The sequence below is a fragment of the Xiphophorus maculatus genome, chromosome 24 (assembly GCF_002775205.1).
Source record: "Xiphophorus maculatus strain JP 163 A chromosome 24, X_maculatus-5.0-male, whole genome shotgun sequence".
Taxonomy (NCBI): domain Eukaryota; kingdom Metazoa; phylum Chordata; class Actinopteri; order Cyprinodontiformes; family Poeciliidae; genus Xiphophorus; species Xiphophorus maculatus.
This window is the reverse complement of record NC_036466.1, coordinates 14,810,591-14,835,623: the sequence shown is the minus strand read 5'-3', so window position 1 is coordinate 14,835,623 and position 25,033 is coordinate 14,810,591. Positions and strand designations below refer to the sequence as shown.

General features: G+C 48.6%; 2 protein-coding genes across 7 annotated transcripts in view; one reads left to right on the top strand and one right to left on the bottom strand.

Moving 5' to 3' along the window:
• Window positions 1-21,517, bottom strand: part of LOC102235854 (growth hormone receptor-like) — a 27,780-nt gene extending 6,263 nt beyond the window's left edge. The window contains exons 1-4 of one of the 5 annotated variants that reach the window (XM_023329546.1): window positions 21,431-21,517; window positions 6,297-6,425; window positions 1,894-2,032; window positions 518-687 (exon numbers count right to left, since the gene is read on the bottom strand). In XM_023329546.1, coding sequence (XP_023185314.1) covers window positions 518-687; window positions 1,894-2,032; window positions 6,297-6,381 — 394 coding nt within the window. In that variant the 5' untranslated portion in view covers window positions 6,382-6,425; window positions 21,431-21,517. Of the gene's footprint in view, window positions 1-517; window positions 688-1,893; window positions 2,033-6,296; window positions 6,426-6,561; window positions 9,167-14,518; window positions 15,706-15,761; window positions 16,138-21,430 lie in introns of those variants that run through there. The other 4 variants (XM_023329545.1, XM_005811535.2, XM_023329548.1 and 1 more) reach the window with 4 other exon arrangements.
• LOC102232835 (cytochrome b-245 heavy chain) lies at window positions 18,619-25,033 on the top strand. Of its 2 annotated transcripts, none has more exons than XM_005811523.2 (13): window positions 18,619-18,727; window positions 18,913-19,005; window positions 19,379-19,489; window positions 19,559-19,643; window positions 19,938-20,086; window positions 21,446-21,627; window positions 22,104-22,236; window positions 22,342-22,434; window positions 22,510-22,763; window positions 23,359-23,521; window positions 23,782-23,928; window positions 24,021-24,145; window positions 24,220-25,033. In XM_005811523.2, the coding sequence occupies exons 1-13, from the start codon at window positions 18,683-18,685 to the stop codon at window positions 24,335-24,337; spliced, it is 1,698 nt and encodes a 565-aa protein (XP_005811580.1). In that variant the 5' UTR covers window positions 18,619-18,682; the 3' UTR covers window positions 24,338-25,033. The 2 variants fall into 2 exon arrangements, with proteins under 2 accessions (XP_005811580.1, XP_023185312.1); XM_023329544.1 differs by having other exon boundaries at window positions 23,767-23,928.

The following is a 25,033-nucleotide window of genomic DNA, read 5'->3' as shown; positions in this document are numbered from 1 at the left end:
CTGGTCCAGGAAGTAGACCGATCCCAACAACAGCAGGTTGTTGGTTCCTAATAGAGAGGTGAAGCTGCAGAGAATGATGATGATGATGATGGATTTAACAGAACCGACCAAGAAAAGTTCAGGATGAAGATTTAAAACTGATTCCTGCCACATCCAGTGACAATAATAATAATAATTACTATTATTATTATTATTGATAATAATAACATCCAATAACTTTCTGCTTTGGGTTAGGGTAACCCTTATTGGTTATAATCCGGTCTAATCCAGTCAGTCTGGTCCTTATTGGTTATAATCCGGTCTAATCCAGTCAGTCTGGTCCTTATTGGTTATAATCCGGTCTAATCCAGTCAGTCTGGTCCTTATTGGTTATAATCCGGTCTAATCCAGTCAGTCTGGTCCTTATTGGTTATAATCCGGTCTAATCCAGTCAGTCTGGTCCTTATTGGTTATAATCCGGTCTAATCCAGTCAGTCTGGTCCTTATTGGTTATAATCCGGTCTATTCCAGCGCTCACCGATCTCTGCCACGTCCAGGCAGTGCTGCTGGGACGTGTAGTTCCTGTGGGGCGTCATGGCCGTCACCGTCATGCAGTAGTACTTCCAGATGGATGTGTGGCTCTTGTCGAAGTAGCAGCTGTGGAGACCGCCGGACGTGTAATCTGGACACTCCAGTTGGGGTCCCGTACTGAAAGGCAGAGGAAGACGGGGTCAGTCCACATCATCTCTGGTTGGAGGTTTTGTTCCTCCAGCAGGATGAGGTCAGATTCCCTGAAGGTAAAGATGCAGGCAGCAGATTAACAGATTAGGTTTAATCCCACAGAGACCAGCGGCCGATTCTTCAACATGATCAGTGACAGAAGATCAAATCTCTGCAGTTTTACAGCCGACTCAGCATAAAGCTGTCAGATACCAGATCACAGGTTGAGTACAGTTTCATTATTTAATCCAGAGCAGAACCAATAATCTGATATTTACAACCTGCTCAAGTTAACAGGGGTCAGAGGCCGAAACAACCCAAAATAATCCATAATCCACCAGAAAAAAAAAACTGACCAAAAACCAGGAGAGAAACTAAAACCCTGGAGACAGAAATACAACCAAAGACTGGACTAAACCGGTAACTATGGACTAAACCGGTAACTATGGACTAAAATGGTTTATATGGACTAAAATGGTTTATATGGACTAAAACGGTAACTATGGAGCATCACTCAGCACCAGTCAGACATGGAGAAACCAGTAAAAGAAGCTGAACTGGTTTCAGGGCCAGGTGTGGAGTTGATGGGGCCGTTGCCGTTGCCGATTAATTGCCGGCTGATGGACGATGTTTCTCCGTTGCTGTGACCGCAGCGCCTCAGACTCGTTAACGGGGTCTAATTAAAGTCTGTCCATGAGACGGGTCATGGAAGAGCGCTGCAGGCGACTCGGACGTCAGCAGGTTCCCGCCCTGATGGGAACCGTCGGGTTGGTAACAGACAGAACCGGAACCTTCCTGAGGCTGGAAGCAGCAGAACCGCAGCATGGATTTGTCTGCATGTCCATCAGGTTTGAACCAAATCAGGCTGATGGGGTCAAAGCAGAAATCAGCTGATTTGCTCATTTTCAGCAGATTTTAATCTGTGGAGACGCAGCAGCAGCAGAACCACAACAATCGAAGCGTCTGAGCGGCCGCGCCATCTGGGGTTGAGGTGCAATCCAATCTGTGCTGATTAGCGGCGGCCGCCTGGCAGCCGGGCCCACGTGAGACCGGCCCAGTTCCACATATCGACCCTTAAAAGCTTCAGAGCAGAGCAGGAGGCCTAACGCGCCGCGCTCACATGACCCAGAAACCTGGCAGGTCGCTGCTCCGCTAGCGCCACCGTCTGCCCAATGACAGGAAGTCCAGACTCACTCTTTGGAGTAGGTCAGGACGTAGACGGCCTGCTGGTCCACCGGGCGCCACCAGCAGGTGAAGTCCTCCATGTTGGGGGAGCGGCAGTAGTAGATCTGAGGCCTGGAGGTTGCGGAGGTCCCAGGGGCCCCGGGGTCTGCTGGAGGAACACAGGCCCACGTTAAACACACAAACGCTGGAAAACATTGAAAATGTTCTGCATGACACTGTAAAAACTCTGTAAAAACACTGAAAACAGTTTTAATTCTGCTCAGTTTTCATAAACAACCAAACTAAACCCATTTGATCTACTCTGGAAAAATGAGCTCGACTTTACCTTTACGTTTGTGATGGTTAAAACCAAATGACTTATGAAAAATAACTTAAACTTCTCTGGTTTTAAGCAACTTCCTTATTTTTTTTTTTACCCCTCCAGGGGGTATTTTGTGGCTCTAGTGCCCCTTATGTGACAGCAGGCTGACAGGAAACGGGGAAGGAGAGGGGGGAAGACATGCGGCAAATGTCGTCGGGTCCGGGAGTCGAACCCGCGACGGCCGCGTCGAGGACTCAAGGCCTCCAAATACGGGTCGCGCTAACCGCTACGCCACCACGGCACGCCCAACAACTTCCTTATTTTATGCTTTTAATTTGAAGCTTTTCAGGAAGCAGCTCCAACTTTTACAGGAAACTAAACATTTTACAGAATTTCATGATTTCTACATCGGGAGGTTTTGTCAGAGCTAAAACGTTAGCCTTAGCGTCTCTGCGGGTTAGCCTTAGCGTCTCTGCGGGTTAGCCTTAGCGTCTCTGTGGGTTAGCCTTAGTGTCTCTCCAGAGACAGGGTTTTCTGTGCTGCTAAGCTAAGAGCTAAGCTATTTCCTGCCATTTCTTGAGATTGCTCAGTTTTAGAGTTTGTCCTAGTTAAAGTCTCACTGAGCATCGTCCTCTTTCTGCCTTTAGGGGACGCCACTGGGCATCAATCGGGTCTGTCTCAGCAGAACGTCCTCTGGGTCCATAAAGTCGTCAGGATGTCACATTTCTCTCCCTAACCCTGACCTTTGACCCTGAAGCAGCACACAGTGTATTTTCAGCCGTTCTGCAGATGAACCAGCAGCTGAAGTCTCGTCACAGATTATTGATTTCATATCGATGGGCTGAAAGCGCCGCCTCTCTGCCTCCGCTCACAGGAAACAAAAGCCGTTAAAGTTCTTCAGAGCTTTAATGTGAAACGTTTGAGATGAGAGAATCCTTCATGATCCATCGGGACAGAAATAGTGCAACCAGACAGGCTTTATGGATATGACACGTTTTAACAAAGGATTAGACACTAAACAAATAAAAATGTTTCAAAAGTCACTTGAAAATTTCTACATAAATATAAACATTTGTAAATAATAAAGATTTTAACTCTGCAGACATCTGAACCAAAACTGTAAATGCAGGGAATGTGATTAAACTGTACATGAATATCTATGATGGCAGGTCAGAAAATATTTAAATCTGATGATAAAAACTTTCATCCAAACTTCAACTGTCCAAAATAAAACACCAAGCCAGATCTGCAAACTTTGTTTCTGCGATCAGTTGAGATTAGCAGATGCTTCCGTTATTTTATCTGAGTTTGTTTTAAACTTCACATTTCCAGCCACGGATCCGTTCATCCTGCCGCGCTGCTGATAACAGCGGCTCGTTCAGTCAGCAGCGGTCGCAGCCAAACGCTCGCCAACGCCCGGCGGCGCAGGAGCAGAAATCAATTAGCAGCCGTCACGGCTCCCCGCTGCGCTTCCACTAAATCCATTTCTAATTTAATCAGTTCCCACCTCAACCACAGCCAGAGCCAGGAATGAATTTCAATCAGAGCCGGACGCCGTCGCTGCGACCAGATTCAGCCGCTTCAAATAAACAGGGAAGCTTTTTAAATGCACTTTCATTTCCAAATTAAACCTGAGCCATAATTGAAAGATACAAACATATAATTAACACTAAAAACCATTTGCTCTAACCTTCTTCAAACACATTTTAAATGTAGCCCTTTAGGTTTTGTATCCAAGTCAAATAATGAGAAATGATGATGAAACATCCAAACCGCGGAGCGCCACAGGCTAAAGCTAAAGCAAAGATTCAGCTTTTATTTTGTTCTTCCACAACTTCCTTTACAACCAACAAATCAGAAATTCAGTTTGGAAAATAATCAAGTTACCAAAACGCTAGCATTAGCATGTTGCTCTTAACAGTAAACATTTTGTTACGCATTATGGTCACATTAGGTAACATGATAGTTAACAAGCTACTACTGCTAGCAGAAGTAGCTGAAACTATCTACTGTGCTAACACGTCAGCTATTAGCAAGCACATAGCGTTAGGTTAAACACTAACGTTAGCACACAGGCTGTCAAAAGTAAACATTGCATAGTGCAGTAAGGTTAGCTAATGTTTGACCATATGCTAACACATTAGCCAACGTGTTGCTAATAAATCTGGAGGCATGATGGAACTGCTAAAGTTATATTCGGTGCTAGCAACAGCTTACATGCCATCGCTAACTAAAACGCTAACATAACGTCATGTTAATATTAGCAGAAATGCTAGCATCAGCATGTACGATAACAGTAGCTAACACTGCCTCATGTTGGTCAAAGCTTGTATATTAGCTTATATATTAGCTTACTTTAGCTGTGATCTATAACTGGCCTGCTGTATAACACTAGCATCTCCGCTAACATTAGCAATCTGCTATGATTGAAGCCAAAGTCAATTTCAACAATTACAGGAAATGCTAACGTGTTGGAAAACATTTACAACAATGCTAACATTAGCCTGCTGGCTAGCTTAGATATATCAGAATCAAAGTATTGCTTATTGATGTTAATATAAGAGCAATATCAATGGTTGCTTTTTTGCTTTAAGTGACTGTTAGCTCATGCTAAACGACTTTTCAAAAATATTTGTGCAAATGTAGAAAAAGAAACATTCCATTTGACACAAAACAATTCTTCCTGAAGTTTGGTGAAAGTTAATAATGCCTAGAGCTTTTGTTTCTGAGGGGCAGTGAATGCATCGTTTCCATGGAGACCATTAGGAAATAGTCTGAAGGTCCCTTTGTGAACAGCACTGCAGTCATGTGGCGCGGCGGCTAATCCGTTAGGGAACAAACAAAGGCCTGGTGTTTAGCTTAAGAAGATCAGCAACCTGCCTGCAGCGGCTTCACCAGCAACAGGCAGAGCAAAGCATTCTGGGAACTCTGACCTCACCACAGCTCAAACACTCATCCTCCCAACATGGTACCCGTGGAGACAGAAGGTCCAACATGGTACCCGTGGAGACAGAAGGTCCAACATGGTATCCGTGGAGACAGAAGGTCTCCAGAAATAAGTCGATGTGATTTGACCTCTCAGAGGTCAGGAAACAGGACACAGGAAATGATCAGAGAAACGGCGGCTTTCCTTGTGATGTGGAGCGTAGATGTAGTTTCACTAGATAATCAAATGGCTACAGTTCAGATCCGGAATTTGACGGTAACTGGTTCTGAGTAGAACCGGGTCAGAAACCAAAGGAGCAGAAAGAGATTTAAAGACGCAGTGCGCAAAAAAACAGCCATGAATCGGCCAATCAGATCTCAGATCTGCTGAACGTTTATCATTTGGACCGACGACACCGAGTCCAGGCTGGACCGGATCTACAGAACCGGATCTACAGAGCCGGCCAGCAGAATCTCCAGCAGTGGGTTCTGCAGAACTGGGCCCGGTGCGGCTCTCTGGATATTAAATGAATGAAACATGAAGCCGATGAATAAACGAGTTTCCCTGCTGCTGTTACCATAGCGACCGGCTCCCTGAGGAAAAACCTGAAAACACGACGAGCAAAATAAATAAAATCTGTTATAAAACGATTCACTTTTTAAAACTCTGATTGTAAAAAAGTTCAGTTATAATTCCTTAAAGTTTTTACTGGCCTGCAGCTTCAACAGCACAGAACTGGACCGACAGAACCGGACCAATAGAACCGTGTAAAAATGTCTAATTTTAACTTTGATGCTAACTGCTAGCTAGCTTGTGCTACACAGAAAAATTAAAGGGTTTCTCAAGCGTCAAACTATAAAATGTTTACGGTTTTTATTCCAAGTTGAACTGATTTTTGTTTGTTGTTTCTGTTAACAGGGTCAGAGTTCACCTCTATTTCTAAAAATAACCTGAGCTGATTGTTTCGCTGCTGATGATCAAAAATTTGAATCAGGCTGAAGGTTAAATATTTAATATTGACCATCTTCTCCATCCACCATGTTGCTACAGACGCAGAAGCTACAGCGCTAATGTCTTGGTCTAAAACCTAGCATAGCATAGCATAGCATAGCATAGCATAGCATAGCATAGCATAGCATAGCATAGCGGTGTAGCTCATAGACCAATGGGTAGCAGGAAACTCACCGTTGTCGAGTTTGGCCTTGTGAGCGCCTTCCTCACTGCTGCTGCCCCCCAGAGGAAGCAGAAAGAACAGCAGCCACAGCATCATGCCGCCGTCCGTCCGTCTGTCTGTCCTTCTGTCCGTCCGCTAACCTGAAACAGACACACTGAGCTCAGGACGCTTCCAGGCGGCTGTGGGAAAGTCTGACGATCCAGAAGGACCAGAAGAAGAAATCCTCCAGAGACGCATCAGAGCGGCGGCCGGATTTCCTCTGAGCCTCAAACTCACCATCACCTCCTCCGGCCTGAACGTCCCACAGGGGGCGCTAGCGCTCCCCAAGCAAAACAAACAGCAGAGATTATTTCTGGACGTTTCCACAGGAATGCCTGTCGGTGTGAGACGTGAAAACCAGAGCAGATTGACTGCAGCAGAAATATTCATATTACTAATATTAACATTAATATGAATATTTCTGCACCATGTTATTGTATAACCAGGTTTAATTCGGCTGGTTTTTATTCTGTTCAAACATGGAAACAGAATCAGTAAGAAATAAAAAACTATATTTCCATCTGAAGAAGCTATAATGAAAACGTTGCTTCAGCATCTGAAGTTTATTAATAATTTGTGTTTTTGCTGCGTTGATCAACCAAAGAGCCACAGATCTGAATTCATAATTAGATGATTAAAAAACCAGCTAGCTTTCTGGAAACGCTGCATGCTAGCTGCTCATGCCGCCATGTTGGTTTGGGTGGAGTTCAGAGTTCACATCAGGACATCTAATATTTCCAAAACAAACTTTTAATCTGCTCCACAAATCCTATTTTCTAAAAGAGTTTACAGAAACCTGGAGCATTCAGGAATTACTGCTCAACAAAGATGCTTTCAGCTCCTTTCTACTGTTTCCTACCACTGCAGGGTAATCCACTCAGCTGGTCACTGACCTCAATGTTCACTAATCTATGAGGGTTCCAGGAATTAGACCCAGCCACCAGACCTGAACCAGAACCTGAGCTGCAGCCGGTTCCTTCAGATGGAGCAGCTGGGAACGAGGAAAGCTGTAATCCTCTTATCCACTGGAGCGATGGCTGAGCATATGCAGCCTGACAGGTCAGGGAGGAACACACACACACACACACACACACCAGGAGACCATCAAACAAGCAGATTTACACACGTCACGCTCTCCTGCACCAGAACACACACACACACACACACACACACACAGGATCGCAAACCATCTTCATGACGCTTTCTGTAGATGGTCTGGACCTGCTGGTTCTGAACCAGAAAATCACAAAATGCTGGAGAAAAAAGAGCTGAACCAGAGGAGAGGCTCCCAGTTCTCCCAGTTCTCCCCTCCTACAGAAACCCAGAGGCAAATCAACAACTCACTGTAGTTAGACTGTAAGGCCAGAAACTGACTGACTGACTGACTGACTGACTGACTGACTGACTGACTGACTGACTGACTGACTGACGGATGGATTCCTGTCTCTGTCATGTTGCTCCTCCAGGTTGTTTTCTAAGGATCTACTGAAAGCAGCAACTCAACACGTTGCTGAGACAGGAAGTTCTGGCTGTAACTCTGTTGCCATGGATACGTTCTATCTGGTACTCTGTTGCCATGGATACATGTCAAGTTGATTTCTTTGGTTTTGGGTCTTTTGTGGTTTTTAGTCTCTTCTTGTCGTTTCGTCTCGTTCCTCCTGCTGCTGATGGTTCCCAGGTCAGTCCAGGTCAGGTGAAGTGAAATCCAGTCGAATGGTTTCTTCTGCAGGAAGCAGGAAACAGGAAACAGGAAGCAGGAAACTGCCGATCTTCAGGTGGAGAAACTTCCTGCTGCAAATCAGCTAAAGCTAGCCGCTAACGTCTGAAGGAGCCTGAAGAGCAGCAGAGGATTCACCACCAACCAGAGCTGCTCTGCTTCCCCGCAGGTCGCCCTGACCTGGTGGTGACTCTGGGTCAAAGGTCACGCCAGGCGCTTCCTTCTCCTCCTGCAGGGAACCAGCAGGAACCCAATCCAACCGCTGCTGATCTGATTAACCAGTTCAACAAACCAGATCAGCTGCAGCTCAGAGGCTTATCCACTTCCTCCGTTCCCCCGGCCTTCCCCTGCTGCAGCAACATGTTGCAGCAGCAGCAGCAGCAGCAGCAGCTGGCTGTGAGGCGTCTGCCTGCCTGCTGCTCTGATCCAGCTGCTCCGTCTGACAGCAGATGAAAACCCGGCGTTGTGTCAACAGAGCGTTAACGAGGTCAGCGGAGCTTCGCATGGCAACGCAGCAACACGGGAGCAGCAACACGGGAGCAGCAACACAGGCCCGTCCTGGAGAGCAGCGGCAACAAATCCAGGAATAATCCCTGCTGGATCTGAGAGGCAGATTAAAGGCTCTAATCCAGAAACACAACTTCAAACCGGATCAGATTCTGCCCAACAGGAACCAGATCCAGAAACTGCTGGTTCACCAGGAAGAACCGCCGACCCGACCCGCTGCAGCGGATCCAGAGCGTGGCTCTGCCGCTGACAGACGTTTGTCAGCATTAGACAGAAATCAGCGATGACCTCAGAGTGACCCTGGGAAGGGTCAAAGGTCATCTCCTGCAGCACGGTGGTGGAGGTCTGGTGATGTGGGCTGGTTTCAGCTTGCTTTAGGTTGTGGATGTTCTGGTTCTGATCCCAGCTGCTGGTTTGGGTCTCCAGGATGAATTTGGAGCGTTTCGCACGGTGCTCCAGGATTCCTCCGCTGACCTTTGACCCTCCAGATTATGTTTCCATCATGTTCTGGATCTTTCTCCCGGTGGAATCCAGCTCAGGCCTGAAGGCTGTAGTGCCTTGCCCAGAGGCCCAGGCGGGGCGCCGGTTTCCATGGAAACAGACACCTTTGGTCAAATTTTTTTTATTTTTTACCCCTCCAGGGTCTTTTGTGGCTCTATTGTCCCTTATATGATAGTGGGCTGACAGGAAACAGGGAAGGAGAGGAGGGAAGACATGCGGCAAATGTCGTCGGGTCCGGGAGTCGAACCCGCGACGGCCGCGCCGAGGACTCAAGGCCTCCAAATACCGGTCGCGCTAACCACTACGCCACCACGGCACGCCCACCTTTGGTCAAATTTTATTCAGATTTTTTTCTCCACTGGTTCTCCCAGATCTGCTTCCCATTTATCCAGTCTGCTCCGTTTGGGTCATGTGAAGCCCAATTCAATGTGAAGCCCAATTCAATGTGAAGCCGTTTCCTGTGAGTCTCTGTGGTGTTTCAGCGTTAGCGTTAGCATCAGGAGGGAGAACATGCGCAGAGCTGTCACATGTCTGCTTTATGAAACGTTCATTCTGCCCCACCTCCAGGGATCTTCTCACATGGAGCAGAAAGAACTGCCCCAGGGGCAAACAGCCCCTAAAAGCCCCATGTGACTGTGAACACGCAGCAGCTCTATTTCTGTCCGTTTCTGATCCGAACCTCCAGGGAAACTTCAGGAATGTCGGCTGAGCAGGAAACAAAAAGCTGCTTCAAGCTGAAAAACTCCCATCAGCCCCAGTCACAGCTAACAGCGTTAGCCGCCGCGCCTGGATATCTGCTGCTTCCTGGTAGGAAACTGGAGGAGCGCATGCAGAAAACGGTCCGGACCGGGAAGAGAAGGCGGCCGGCTGTTTGAAGCTGCGTTTCCTTCAGCAGCAACGTGAGGCTGCAGCAGCAGAGAAACAGTTAGCTTCACTGCTAACAACAATGCAGAAACGTTCAGCTAGTCTGTAGCTCATATTTACATCAACCATCTAGTTCCCTGAAATCAGATGACATTAAACGCAGGAAGTCAGATCGTCGTCGTTCTTGATGACGCTGCGGCTACGAAGCGTCTCCAGTAGCAGTCCGTCTTGCAGTGAATCTAAGAATCCCTCTGACTGAAGACTGCTGCTTTGTGACAGTCTCACTTCCTGTCTCGGTGTCAGACGGGTCTGTGCTGGTCTCCTGGAGGTGAAGCGGCTTCTTAAAGCCTCTGACTTGACGGCGTTGTGCTGTTTTTTCCCATAATCCTCCTGGTCTTTCCGATCCCGAGGCGACGCTTCTCCTGAATAAATAAAAGCGGATCAGATCAAGTCAGAGGGAGTGACTGAGGCCAACGCGATGAACGGCGTCCCGCGTTCTGACGTTAGCCTGAGAGCGCGCCGCCGGCCTGGCAGACGCTAATCTAATCATCTCATCATCTGGCTGAAGGACTCTGCATGGGCCTAATTAAAGGCCGCGGCGCTCCAAACCTCCAGGGAATTCAGAGGAATTTCCCTCCGTGTGTCTCATCAGATCCCAGATATGGATTGAAATCCTGCCGCTGATTTGATTAGCTCTGCTCTAAACGCCGTTCATCTGTTCCGCCTGACCGACCAGCTGACCAGGAAACACGAGCCGAATTCAATCAGCCAATGTTTCTGTTCACACAGGCTGGACTTTGACTGGACCGCCCTGGAACATTTCCATGGCAGGAGAAACCAGAACGTGGGTCGGCTTTCGGAATTCCCTCCGAGTCTCGGGCCGCTGCCAACTGTTGCCGTGGTTACCGCCTCCTCATCACACGCAGCTGAACTGGATCCACAGGAGGAAGGTTGGAAAGGCAAAGCGGATCAGACTACTTCCTGAAACTCCGTTAGAGGTCAAAGGTCGGCTCAGCGGCATTTCCCCATCACGTCTCGACCCTCATCTGCTGCTTCCCAACAGAACCAGAACCGGTCCGACCTCTGACCCCAAAGGCCTGACGGGCCACCAGGGGGCAAACCACCGACCCAGCAGCGCAGCACGGTGGTGGCAGCGTCATGCTGAGGGAGATTTCCACACAGATGGTTGAATCCTGGATCCGGCTGGAGGTTCTGTTTAGAAACCGGAGCAGAACCTGCTGAAATGCTCAGGTTTTGATTAGACCGTCTAGTCCTGGCTGCGGCCATCGGTTCATCCACAGGAAGCAGAAATGATTCAGAATGTGCTGCAGCCTCTTGGTGCTGCAGCCTCTTGGTGATGCAGCCTCTTGGTGATGCAGCCTCTTGGTGATGCAGCCTCTTGGTGCTGCAGCCTCTTGGTGATGCAGCCTCTTGGTGCTGCAGCCTCTTGGTGCTGCAGTCCGCTGCAAAACACCACTTCAGAATAAAATCAACTTTAGGAGCTTTTCCTCAAACAGCTAGCTGGAAAATAACGTTTATTAATGTTAATAATGTTTAGTAATGTTAATTTTAATGTTCAGAATATTTATTAATACTTATTAATGTTTATTGATGTTTATTAATATTGATCAATATTTGACTTTTTCCCACTGCGCTGTAAAAATGACTTGTTTCCTCACATTTATGGATATGTCTCCATGGCAACCAAACCCGAGGATTGGAATCGGGTTCGGCCTCTGGACCTGAACCACGATGCGGTTCTGTTGGGATTACTTCATCAAGAACCAGAACCGGGCCAGCAGCGACCCACAGATGGATTCGTGGTGGAGACCAGCTGGGTCCTGATCCGGGACCCGGCCGGGTCCAAACGGATGAACAAGCTGGTTCTGGTTCTGGATGGACAAACAGAACCTGATTAGTTGTCGTCTTGTTTGGTCTGCTAGAGACGAAACGACGTGAAGGAGAGAGGAACATCAGAAGCTTCTTCTGCGTCTCAAAGGGATTTTTACTTGGAAGAAACCGACTGGACCCACAGAGACCAACAAGAACCAAACCAGCCGCCTGCTTTCTTTTCTCCTCAAAGCTTTTAGAGCTGCTCAAATATTTATGTCCCTTTCCCCTTATTGACGTTTTGGTAATCTTTCTGCAGTTACATAACGGATCGCTCAACGCTGCATCGCTGCAGCGCAACGGAAAAATCCCCACGAGACTCATGGAGCAGATCTAGTTTGATTTAAAGAGACTTTCACCAACCGGAGCAGGAGGTTCAGAGGTTCAGAACAGCTAGAGACCCAACCAACCAACTAACCAGCCAACCAACTAACCAACTCATTTCTCCAGACGTTGCTGCCGGTCGGCTCCAGGATAAGACAAGGTGTGAAAACTTTCTCCAAGTGTAACTGGGTCTATATTGTTAGTTGTATATTTTCACAAAATGTTTTCTTTAATTTATTTGTCCTCTTATACTTGTCTGTCTTTGTGTTCCTCTGTGTCTGCTGTGAGGGGTTTGGTCCTCCAGCTCCGCCCTACTTTCTTCTTCTTTTGTTTGGGGTCCTCCAGCACCATTATAAATGTTAAGTTGTTCATTTCCTCTTCCCTTTTGTTACTCGTTCCACTGGGAAGAGGCAAGTGTTATAATCTATTGTAATCCTTTCATTTATATTGTTCAAATGTTTATTTTTTTTTTCTTCTGTATTAATGTTAGGTGTTTTAATATTTTCATTCGAGTTGCTATTACGCATTTATAAGATTTGATACATGCTACGTGCTAATGCTAGTATCTCCTGATTGACAGGTATGTTAGCGCGGCCCTTTTGTTACTCGTTCCACTGGGAAGAGGCTGAATAAACGGGGTCCGCCTTCAAACTCAGACTCGGTGTTTTTATGTCCTATAAACACACAACGCAGAAGTCCACCGGTCACACAAGCTTCTGGCAGCATCAACACCTGCTGGACTAACATCACACCTGGTGAGGTCAGAGGTCAGTAAGAGGTGGAGAGTGAAGCCTGTGGGGGGGTTAGGACAGGTGAAGGTGTTGCCACCACCTGATCGGTTACGTCATTCCTTCACCTTCACCTTCAGAAAGATTCAACTTCCTAAAGGAGTTCTTGGAAAGTTCTGGTTGTTCATGAAAACCAAGGTGAGCCTTAGTAAGGAAAGGTAAAGACTTTATTTCCATCTTCAGACCGGATGAAAGACCTCCCTATAGACTGAAGCTCCTGATCCTCTGTGACCAACGCAGAACTACTCTTCCACATCTTCACCAGCATTTCCTCATGACGACCCAATCAGGCAGAACCGCACCGCAAAGCTGGAACAGCAGGGATAAAAAGATACAGAGACCTCACCGACACCGACACCTCACCAATACCAAGACCTCACCGACACCGAGACCTCACCGATACCAAGACCTCACCGATAAAAAGACCTCACCGACACCAAGACCTCACCGACACCGAGACCTCACCGACACCGAGACCTCACTGATACCAAGACCTCACCGATAAAAAGACCTCACCGATAAAAAGACCTCACCGACACCAAGACCTCACCGACACCGAGACCTCACCGACACCAAGACCTCACCGACACCAAGACCTCACTGATACCAAGACCTCACCGATAAAAAGACCTCACCGATAAAAAGACCTCACCGATAAAAAGACCTCACCGACACCGAGACCTCACCGACACCAAGACCTCACCGATACCAAGACCTCACCGATAAAAAGACCTCACCGACACCAAGACCTCACCGACACCAAGACCTCACTGATAAAAAGACCTCACCGATAAAAAGACCTCACCGACACCGAGACCTCACCGACACCAAGACCTCACTGATAAAAAGACCTCACTGATAAAAAGACCTCACCGATAAAAAGACCTCACCGACACCAAGACCTCACCGACACCGAGACCTCACCGACACCAAGACCTCACCGACACCAAGACCTCACCGAGACCAAGACCTCACTGATACCAAGACCTCACCGATAAAAAGACCTCACCGATAAAAAGACCTCACCGACACCGAGACCTCACCGACACCAAGACCTCACTGATAAAAAGACCTCACTGACACCAAGACCTCACCGACACCAAGACCTCACCGATACCAAGACCTCACCGACACCAAGACCTCACCGATACCAAGACCTCACCGATAAAAAGACCTCACCGATAAAAAGACCTCACTGATACCAAGACCTCACCGACAAAAAGACCTCACCGACAAAAAGACCTCACCGATACCAAGACCTCACCGATAAAAAGACCTCACCGATACCAAGACCTCACCGATAAAAAGACCTCACCGATACCAAGACCTCACCGATAAAAAGACCTCACCGAGACCGAGACCTCACCACAACTCTCTCACTGACCGTTTCTTCCTTTACATCATTTCTGGTTCTGATGGGAACCAGAATGGACCTTCCTCCTCCAGAACCGGTGTGTGTTTTCCGGCGGTGGAAGCTCCTTATCATCGTCACTTGTCCAGAAGAAGGGGAACCAAACCCAGTAAGGAGGAACGATGGCTCTGTAAATCCTTTTCTAGCCCGACTCAGAGTTCAGAAGAAAGCGGACGGTGCGCCGTTACCCACCAGAACCCAGGAGTCGTGGTACCAGAACCGCTTCCGGACCTGCTGCTGGTGTTTTCCAGACGCTCTGAAGGAACGTCGTCATTCCAGAGCAGCTGGGACAGACGAGCTCCAGCCGCCTGCCCTGTTTTCCTCCAAACGAGGACAATTAGATTATCTTGGCTTTGGGACGTTTCACTGAACAGGCAGACAAGACGCCGAGGGCAGGAAGCAGGAATGTGACGGCAAACGGCTCCTGACGGCGCCTAGAGGACCAAACGTCTGCGGATAAAACCATTTTACACTCCAGAACATTCCTGCAGAGCCCAGGAAGCTTCCTGCTGCTCCAAGCATCAATAAATGATCATGAAAAATACAAACGATCCATCTGGACCACAGCCAGTCGGGTTCAGCCGTTTCTAGAACTCAGAGCTCATCTGGTCTGATGATTCGAAACTAAATGGTTTTAACCATTCAATGGTCATTCTGGTTAAACTGGAAATTTTCATAGTTTCAAAACAAATAATGTCAGATTTCTACGTTCAGCCAATCAGAGGACAGAGACTTCTTAAAGGGACAGCAGACCTGGTTGCTGGTTTCCTCTGAAAATCTCCCATTGGAAATGCAAGAAATGAGATGATCTTTACTTATGCATGAAAGCATAAATCAGACATCTTGAAAACAGAGCTGAAGGTGCATTTATGGACTGGTAGGAGTAGGAATTCATAGTTTGGATGCAGCTGGGTCAGATCAGATTAACAGATTGATCTGGAATGATAACAGAGCAGAAAGTGGATGAAAATGTCAGCAATAAAAGTCTTTATTGTTCATAATTATTGAACAATAAAGCACTGAACAGTGAGCGTCAGGCTTGACATGGAGGCTCTGCAGGCCATAAATGATTCAAGTTTCCACAACAAGGTGTGAATAAAGATCAGCTGTGATCTGACAGGAACCCGGCTGCTGCTCAGAGGAGGGAAGGTGATTAAAGTCCGGCATCAAATTCATGAAGCGGAGCAGCTGCTGATGCTGCTGATGGAGGAAAGATGGAAAAATCTTCATGTGACATTTAGAAGAAACTCAGATTCAGTTTTTAGTTTTAGGATCAAATCTGGATTCAAGACAGAAAATCTTTCACTTCCATAACTTCCCACTTCGGAGTGAGACAACATGATGGCAGAAGCAGCTCATTAATCACATTAAATCTGCTTTCCAGACAAACTGCTCAACTTGTGTCCGCGGAGCCGCACCTGAGCGGCGGCCTTACCTGGAGCTGCTGAAGCCGCGTTGGGAGGCTGCTGGCCGGGCTGCTCTGCTCCGGGAGAGATCGGTGCTGCAGCTGCTCCTGCTGCAGCTGCTGCCAGCGGACAGAGACGAGCTTTCGGAGCTTTCGGAGCTTTCTGAGCTGAGCCCCCACCCGCGCTGAGAGGCTTTGCCGCCACCTGACCCCGCGTCATCCGCCGGCTCCAGCTGGAGCCCCCGCCCCTCCGTCCGCCCTGCGGCCCGGGGAGAGGCGCGATAAGCGGCCTGGAGGCGGCGGCTGGCGGCCTGATAAGAACCAGCGGCTCTTCTGCAGAACCTCAGCAGGAACAGATCAGATCCGCTTCACTTGTTCTGCTGCTCATGGCTGAAAGAACATTTAATCCTCCACAACTAGCGGCTTCGTCCCGTGACGTCACAGTCCAAATACGGTGGGGGGCGGGGCATCAATGAAAAGTTCCCTTCATTATTTAGCACGTGACGAATAACAACAGAAAACCTTCAAGGATCATTTGTGTTGTTAACAGATCTGGACGTTTTGTTCCTGAAAGGTGCGCAGTGACGTAACGCCACCTGACTGAGCTGCAGTTCCACCACCGGCCTGCAGGGGGCAGCACGGTTCCGGCCACAGGCTGACCTGAAACCGGTCCAGGTACATAAAGATGGAGATCTAGAGATAGATTGAACAGATCAGAACCTCCAAAGTGAATTAAATGGTTGGCGGCGCCGAGCCGGTCCAGATTCCTCCAGAACCCAACATGGCTGCCCGCTTCAGGAGACTGTTTCCATAACCAGTTAGCCTCACTGGGATCACTGGGAAGGCGGGGCTAAACCCAAACACCCAACATGGCGTCATGCCAGTTGGACAGCTAGCATGTTAGCATGTTAGCATGTCTCGTTCTTGTCTCAGGCAGAGACAGTTTTCGGTCCTCCAATCAACGGACTGCATCACGTAACGCCAGTGGCTCCACCCCCAACCTGACCTTTGACCTGTGGACCTTCACCTGAAGTGGGCCGAGGAACGGAGCGGGTGGGTTTGAGAAGCAGACTGAAGATCGAGCCGAGCCGAGCGGTACCGCTCAGTGGACTCAGCAGGATGTTCCAACATACTGACCATCCTCAACACACTCACTGGTTCTGGACCAGAACCGGAACAGAACTGGCCCCAGTTCCCAGAGTTCTGGTCCTGCTGAGGTTCTGGTCTCGGCCCGGTTTGTGGCAGGAGGCTAGCCGTGCTAAAGGATCTCCTCTGCTTCTGCTGAATCTTTTTTCTGATTGGTGCGTCCAGAACTTAAATATCTGAGGAGGAAGTTGCTGCTGCGTTGTGTGATGTCACTTCCTCCTTCTAGAGTCCTGGTGTTTCCATGGCGACGGTGCAGCATGGTGTCTCCAGGGATTCCCTAAAGGAAGCAGCTCGCCAACATGGCGTCCTCCACGCAGCATGGCGGCTCATGATGATGATGATGATGATGATGCGTGGTGAAATGGGTCAGCGATGATGTCAACGTCGCTAAGCAACAGATTTAATCCCACTTCTGTCAGATTAGGAGGGAAAAACTCCTGAAAGCCTTTTGTGTAGATTACACCTGATGTGCTGCTCTGTCACACCTCTGCTGACCTTTGACCTCTGCCTTCCAAAAACAACATTTCACCATTAAAGTCTGGAACATGCTGAAGCTGGGCTTTAACTAGGCCATTCCAACATGAAGGTGCTGGGATCAGAACCATCCAAGATGGCGTCTTCTCTTCGGGTTGATGTTTTCAGGTTTTCAGGTTCTGGTTGTTTTCCTGTTTGGATCAGAACCAGACGGTGAGGAAAGGCAGCATCATGGAGGAAAGATGTCCAGGACAAACGGACAGATTGATAATCAGAGGCAGCTGCAGCTCCCAGCAGAGAAACTGAACTCATTCTGTCATCAGCTGAACGTCGGAGAGGCTGAATAAAACATGCAGCCGTCAGCCTGCTGCAGCTAGCTGCTGCAGCTGCTGTTAGCTCAGCTACTGTCACATTAGGAAGCAGCAGATTTGAATTGTTGCTAACTGACCAATCAGAAGCTTAGGAAGCTATGACATCACCAAGAAGCAGATGAAAGAGGTCCGATTAAATGCCAGGAGAAGCTGTAGTGTATGTAAACATCTGGTTTCAGCTGGAAACGGCTTCATTAGCTTTGCTGCTAACGTAGAGCATTAGCAGCTAGCGCTAGCTTAGCGCTCAGTGTGCGCCACTGTCTGGTTTCAGCTAAATAAACTGTTTGTTCAGAACAAGCAGCAGTAGATAATAATCCTGGTTGCCGCGGCGCCATCATGTTTCTGAGGTTTTATGACGGCGGCTAAACAAAGAAACAATCAGCAGCGACCTGATGGTCCGTAATCCACTGGAAGATTTCAGAGGCTTTTATTAAATCCAGATGAAGTGAGAAACGATGAACAGCGACCTGGTTTCACCCACTGATCCACAGAATCAGTTCATCTGGACGATTCTGTTCACAGAGCTTCAACAGATCAATGAACCAATAGATCAATAAATCAGTAATGATGGTTTAACCCTCAGACTGCAGCCAACCTTCACTGCTGCTCAAGGTCACCAAGATGGACGACGACACAAGATCCTTCAGGTCAGATCAATTCAGATTATCTGATCAATCACCTGATGCTTAATGCAGCCTCACTGGAGAGGCTTTGACTAGACCACTGGAGGGAGCAGCCCAGGCCATGACGCCGCCCCCTGCTGGAGGAGGCGGTTCTGTTGGGTTCGATGGAACCATCAGGTTCCGGTTTCACTGATCTTATGTGGAATAAAAAGTTTTATTTAAAAACTGGAGCCGTCCGCTAAAGGAAGCAGCCACTTCCTGTTTGAGCGTGAGCCACTTCCTGTGTGAGCGAGCGGCGGTATAAAGGAGCCTTCCTCCCTCCTCTTCCTCAGTCGCCATGGGGAACTTGGTGGCCAACGACGGGCTCTCCGGCTTTGTTATCGTGAGTAAAACTTCAGCTTTAAATCATTTGAATGATGAGATCAATGATATTTATTGATCATCAGACCCAAAGTGACGCTGGTCAGGAGTTCTAGTGTGAATCTAACAGTTCGACTGGACCGGTACCGCCCGTTTGGATCCCTGGGAATCTTTCAGAGAACCTGATCATTTATTTGCTTCTTCCAGCTGGTCTGGTTGGGAATCAACGGATTCCTGTTTGTCCATTTCTACATGGCCTTCCTGGTGGACCGCTGGTTCTACACCCGGGTTCTGCTGGGGGTGAGTCCGGACCGACCGGGTCAGGGGTCAGGGGTCAGGGGTCACAGCTTCAGCCACCGTCTGAGTTCTTCTGTTAGTTATTTCTGAAGCACGTGGAGCAGCAGCTTGTTTTAATCAGAGTTTATTCAGTTGGTTCTGTTTTATCCAGCTGGTCCAGTTGGTTCTGTAATCTCTGAACCACGCCGAGCTTCGGTCTCAGTTCCTCTCACGCTGCAGCTGCTCCACCTGCAGACTTTCAGGTTTCTTCCTCTTTTAGTAAAAACGGTTCTGATGTCTCTGATAAGCTGGGCTCAGATCCCCGGCACGATGCCGCCTCCACCGTGCCCCCGATGTTTAGGCGGGTCGGAACCAGTAACCCGTTGTGCCTCCGCAGCACGCCCTGTCCTGGGCCAGAGCTCCGGCCGCCTGCCTGAACTTTAACTGCCTGCTGATCCTGCTGCCGGTCTGCAGGAACCTGCTGTCGCTGCTGCGAGGCTCCATCCAGGTGGGAACCGGCCCAGGTTACCGGCTCGGTTCCGGTCCGGTTCTCATCAGACCCTCTGTGTCCCCGCAGTGCTGCAGCCGAACCGCGGCGCGGCAGCTGGACCGGAACCTGACGTTTCACAAGCTGGTGGCCTACATGATCGCCTTCCACACGGGTCAGAGAAACACTTTATTGATTTCTGATCATGATTATTGATCTTATTCATCTGTTTGGTTTTACATTTCATTCTAGAGTTAGTTATTGTACGTGGAGATATTTCTAGATCAATTTCTAAATTCTGCCAAGCAAAACACTGAGGACTGAGTAAACAGCCCTGAGGTTCTCCACTCAGGACTGGGGTTAGAGTAACTTCCTGCTTCACAGCCAATCAGATCAGAGCTGCTGCCGTTTTACTGAAGCCGCTGGTCAGCTGAACGTTGCTCTGTTGCTGATCGTTGCTCTGTTGCAGCCGTCCACATCATTGCTCACTTGTTCAACTTTGAGTTCTTCATGGACGCCCAGCTGAACCGCAGCGTTGACCTCCTGCCCTTCGTTCTGTCTGAGATCGGCAACGAGGACAACGCGTCCTTCCTCAACCCCATCAGGAGCAACGAGACGGTGAGCAACGCTTCCCCAGCAACGCTCTGTGGTTGCAGTTTGTGGATGGGGCAACCTGGCAACTTTCCAGTGTTGCTAAACGTTGTGAAAGCAATCACTGGTTGCTCAATCAGAGAAACGTTTCCTCTTCAGTTCTTTTTTTAACTTTCCCATCAGTTTGCTCAGAAGCAGCCGATGATGATGATGATGATGATGATGATGATGATGATGATGATCTAGTTATACTCAGTTGGGTACTAACTAGTTAGTTTAGTATTTCACTGCTCTGAACTTTTTACTTTGACTTTAGTCGTTTTATTTTGAAGGGTTTCTTCTCTCTAGTCAAATTTCTGGATTTTTTATCCACTGAATGAAAACAAACATGTTCAGCCAGAATCACAAAGCTGCAGGTTTTGTTAAAGTTTCAAAGTTTTTACTCATTTTTATTAATGATATGAATTTTTGACACTAAGTTTCCACTTAACTTTATATTTTTGTAATTTTAAATATTGAAGGACTGATACTTTAGTCGACATTTTACCAAATACTTTTTGCTCTTACTAGAGAGTAACTGTTTGGTTCTGTGGTTCTGGTCTGGTATCATAACACCAGTACTTTTGTGTTTCTGGTGGTTGGAAACCCGGAGCTGCAGCCGCGGTTCTGATCTGAGTATATGAGTTGGTTTCATGAACCCTAAAGCAGCAACAACAACAACAACAACAACAATAATAATAATGATGATGATGGTTATTATTATAACAGCAACAACAACATTAATATTAATATTAATAACATCTCCAGTGCGCCCCGTCAGCTAACCTTCATGGCTCATCAGTTTTTTCTTAATCTCAGCAGTTTGAGGAACAACGTTCTGTCAAAACGCTGTTTGGTAAAAGAGGGAAGTTGGTCAACAAGCCGAGGGTTTACAGAGGAACTGCAGCTGAACTTGCAGGCTGACCACACTTTGAGATCAAACACCACAACTACCAGTAACCCCCAGTACCTCTCAGTAACCCCAAGTACCTCCCAGTAACCCCCAGTAATCCCCAATAACATCCCAGTACCTCCCAGTAACCCCCAGTACCTCTCAGTAACCCCCAGTACCTCCCAGTAACCCCCAGTAATCCCCAATAACATCCCAGTACCTCCCAGTAACCCCCAGTACCTCTCAGTAACCCCCAGTACCTCCCAGTAACCCCCAGTACCTCCCAGTAACCCCCAGTACCTCCCAGTAACCCCCAGTACCTCTCAGTAACCCCCAGTACCTCCCAGTAACCCCCAGTACCTCCCAGTAACCCCCAGTAATCCCCAGTAACCCCCAGTACCTCCCAGTAACCCCCAGTACCTCCCAGTAACCCCCAGTACCTGTGCTTGGTGCAGAGCCCCACCATCGTCATGTTCACCACCATCGCCGGACTGACGGGCGTCGCCATCACGCTGGCTCTCATCCTCATCATCACGTCGTCCATGGAGGTCATCCGGAGGTCGTACTTCGAGGTGTTCTGGTTCACGCACCACCTCTTCATCATCTTCTTCATCGGCCTGGTGTTCCACGGCTATGGGTAAGACCAGAAACACATCCGGGTCAAAGGCCGTAGACTAAACCGGCCCGGACTTTTCTAGACTTAAACGGTTTTGGACCGTCAGACTGAAGCGACGACACAAACAAGACAATCTGAAGTAAAACTGGACTTTTATGGAACCTGTTCTGGTCGGATCCAGACGGACGATGGTAAAGCAATCTGACCTCTGAACTCTAGTAAACATTCAGACTGACTTCACCTTTATGTGACTGCCAGCCCAGTTAGCCCCTCAGCTGGTCAGCAGGTTCTGCCAGTACCTGGTACTGACCCAGAGGAGCATCAGCATGTAGGACAGCAGAACCTGAGGTCCAGGTTAGGGTTCGGACCTGAAGCTTCTTGGTAACAGGCTAAATGTTTCATGTTTTAGACTAAAGGAGAATGATGTCAGCTAAAGTTCTGCCGGCTTTAGCTGGAATGTTCTGATGATTCCTCGACCCGTTTGTCTGTGGCTGCAGGCGAATCGTGCGAGGACAGACTCCGCTCAGCCTGCAGAGCAACGACCCCAAAGCCTGCGCCGACCACTTCCGTGACTGGGGCAAAAACGAGTCGGGCTGCGCCGTCCCCGTGTTTGCAGGGAACCCGCCCGGGGTGAGCCGAGCCGAGCCGAGCTGAGCCGAGCTGAGCCAAGCCGAGGCGCCGTCCGGTCGGATCCTCTGTGTCTGATTCTCTCCTCAAATGTTTTGCTCTCCTCAGACGTGGCAGTGGGTTGTGGGCCCCATGATCCTGTACGTCTGTGAGCGGCTGGTTCGCATCTACCGGTCCCATCAGAAAGTGGTCATCACCAAGGTGACTGCGCCGACTCCACTCAACCAGACTGACCCGGACCCTTTACCTGACCCTGACCCTGTTCCTGCCCCCCAGGTGGTGATGCACCCCTCCAAGACGCTGGAGCTGCAGATGAAGAAGAAAGGCTTCAGCATGGAGGTGGGCCAGTACGTCTTCATCCAGTGTCCGTCTGTCTCCAGGCTGGAGTGGCACCCCTTCACCCTGACCTCCGCCCCGGAGGAGGACTACTTCAGCGCCCACATCCGGATTGTCGGGGACTGGACGCAGGCGCTGTACGAGGCCTGCGGCGGGGACAAGCCGGAGCAGCAGGAGGCCTGGAAGCTCCCAAAGTACGGCGCTGGGAAAACGAGCCTCATTACACCAAACGGACGGCTGCCCAGCCTCCAGGGCCGCCGAAAGCAGCTCTGAACGCTGCGGGAGGCTTATTGTGTGTTTGAGAAATGAGCCGGCAGCCATAGAAACTTTAGAAATGCTGCAGTTACACCATTAAACGGTGCAGATAATAGAGCTGCTGAGTGCAGCTCAACTCCAAGACTCCTGGGTAGAAAATCAGAATGAATCAGTTTGAACTGGAACTTCTGCTTCCACATTTATCCAGAAATGATTTTACAAAGCATCAAACTTCATGTTCAAACACTTCCAGACACTGACCAATCAGAAAAGGCCTCTAACGCGCATTATATTTACCTGGTTTTCCTTTTAGTCCTAAGCTGACATTTATTAATGAATGACGAGTTCACACATTTAAAGCATGTTTTAGAAAGAGACGTTTATCAGCTTAGACTCAAATATGAATGAAAGACTCAACGAGAGGAGCGAAAATCTCCGTCTTTTTCTGCTTTTTGTCCTGGAAACATCCAGTTCCGGTGTTATTGTGTGGCAGTGACGGCAGGTGGGCCTGCCTGTGTTTGTGTTGGTCCTCAGGATGGCCATCGACGGGCCGTTCGGCACCGCCAGCGAAGACGTGTTCCGCTACGACGTGGTGATGCTGGTGGGGGCGGGGATTGGCGTGACGCCCTTCGCCTCCATCCTCAAGTCTGTGTGGTACAAACACATCCAGAACAACCAGGACGTCTTCACCAAGAAGGTGGGAACCATCAGCTTCCACAATGCACCATCTTGGGTCCAAAAGAAATTAAATCTGATTTTATTCATATTTTCTTGGCTACTTAGCCCCGCCCCCAAAACCCCTAAGTTGTTCATTTTTGGTAAAACAGTGAAATTCTGCCAGATTCTCCATCCCAGATGCTTCCATTTGTTCTGCGGTTAACGAGAAGCTTTAGCATCGCAGCGGGTTCTGGAGTAAAATCTGACCAGAACCTTGTCTGACAGGCGGTTCTGTTGCAGATCTACTTCTACTGGCTGTGTCCGGAGACGCAGGCCTTTGAGTGGTTCGCCGACCTCCTGCAGTCCCTGGAGCGCCAGATGGCGGACAAAGACATGGCCGACTTCCTGAGCTACAACATCTACCTGACGCGCTGGAAGGAGACGGAGGTACCGGACCGGGCGGAACATTACGACCGCCCCTTAGCTCCTGTTTGTGTTGGTGTACTGCAGTGAAAGGGTTCTGTTTGCTCTGGAACCAGGCGGCTCATTTCCGGGTCCACCATGAGGCGGAGAACGACCCGATCACCGGGCTCAAGCAGAAGACGCTCTACGGAAAGCCCAACTGGGACAACGAGTTCACCAACATCGCCGCCAAGCACCCCAAGTGAGGCCGGTACCCGGTAAGGCGGCGGCTCACCGGTTCTATCCTCTAACTCTGGTTCTGGTTCTGGTCGGCAGGTCCAAGGTGGGCGTGTTCCTGTGCGGCCCGCCTCAGCTGGGAAAGTCTCTGGAGAAGCAGTGCCTGTCCCACTCCGAGGCCGAAGTCAAGTTCATCTTCAACAAGGAGAACTTCTGACCGCCGCGTGGCGCAAACACGTTGCTGCAACCTCCACGTTGCTGCAACAGCCACCAGCTACTTCTTCTTTCCCTGCTGCTTGACCTTTAGGGTCGTTTCCAAACTTCCTTCCTCTGAGGTGACCTTCAGGTGGCTCAAACAAAGCCCGAGTGGTGATGGCTGCATCTGCAAACACAGGAGAGGCTTTTATTCTGAAAAGCTTGTGACTGAGCAGCAGCTCTTTGTGAAACATTTAAACCAGGGGAGCCCAAAGTGGGTCCCTGAGGGCCAAAACCTGCATGTTTTAGTCTCTCCATGGTTTAACTCACCTGGATCCCATCATGGATCATTAGATGAACTTTGACCTGCTGAGAAGGTTGTTGGTACCAGGGAGAGACTAGAACCTGCAGGATGCCGGGCCTCCAGGACCCACTGATTTAAACAAAACCTGAAAAATAACGGAAATAATGAAACATCCTCAGAAAACAAAGTTGCTTTTCAAAATAAAAGCCGTTGTGTTGCTGATCCAGGTTGAACCTGATGACTTTTTTTTTTTTGCTTTATTAATTTTGAAGCTTTTATTTTTGATACTTTCTGCTCAAAATGCAAATAAATTAAAATTCAAATTGTTTCATGTTTCTCAGATGTTGACTTCATTTCCTGGTTTGTTAAAACTTCAAAGATTAATTTCTGCAAACATTAAAATGATTTAATGTG

Coding starts and splice junctions, on each gene's coding strand:
- LOC102232835 (XM_023329544.1), top strand. CDS start 18,683: ATGGGGAACTTGGTGGCCAACGACGGGCTCTCCGGCTTTGTTATC. Junction 22,764..23,358: donor GAGGCCTGGAAGCTCCCAAA/GTACGGCGCTGG, acceptor GTTGGTCCTCAG/GATGGCCATCGACGGGCCGT. Junction 23,522..23,766: donor AGGACGTCTTCACCAAGAAG/GTGGGAACCATC, acceptor CTTGTCTGACAG/GCGGTTCTGTTGCAGATCTA.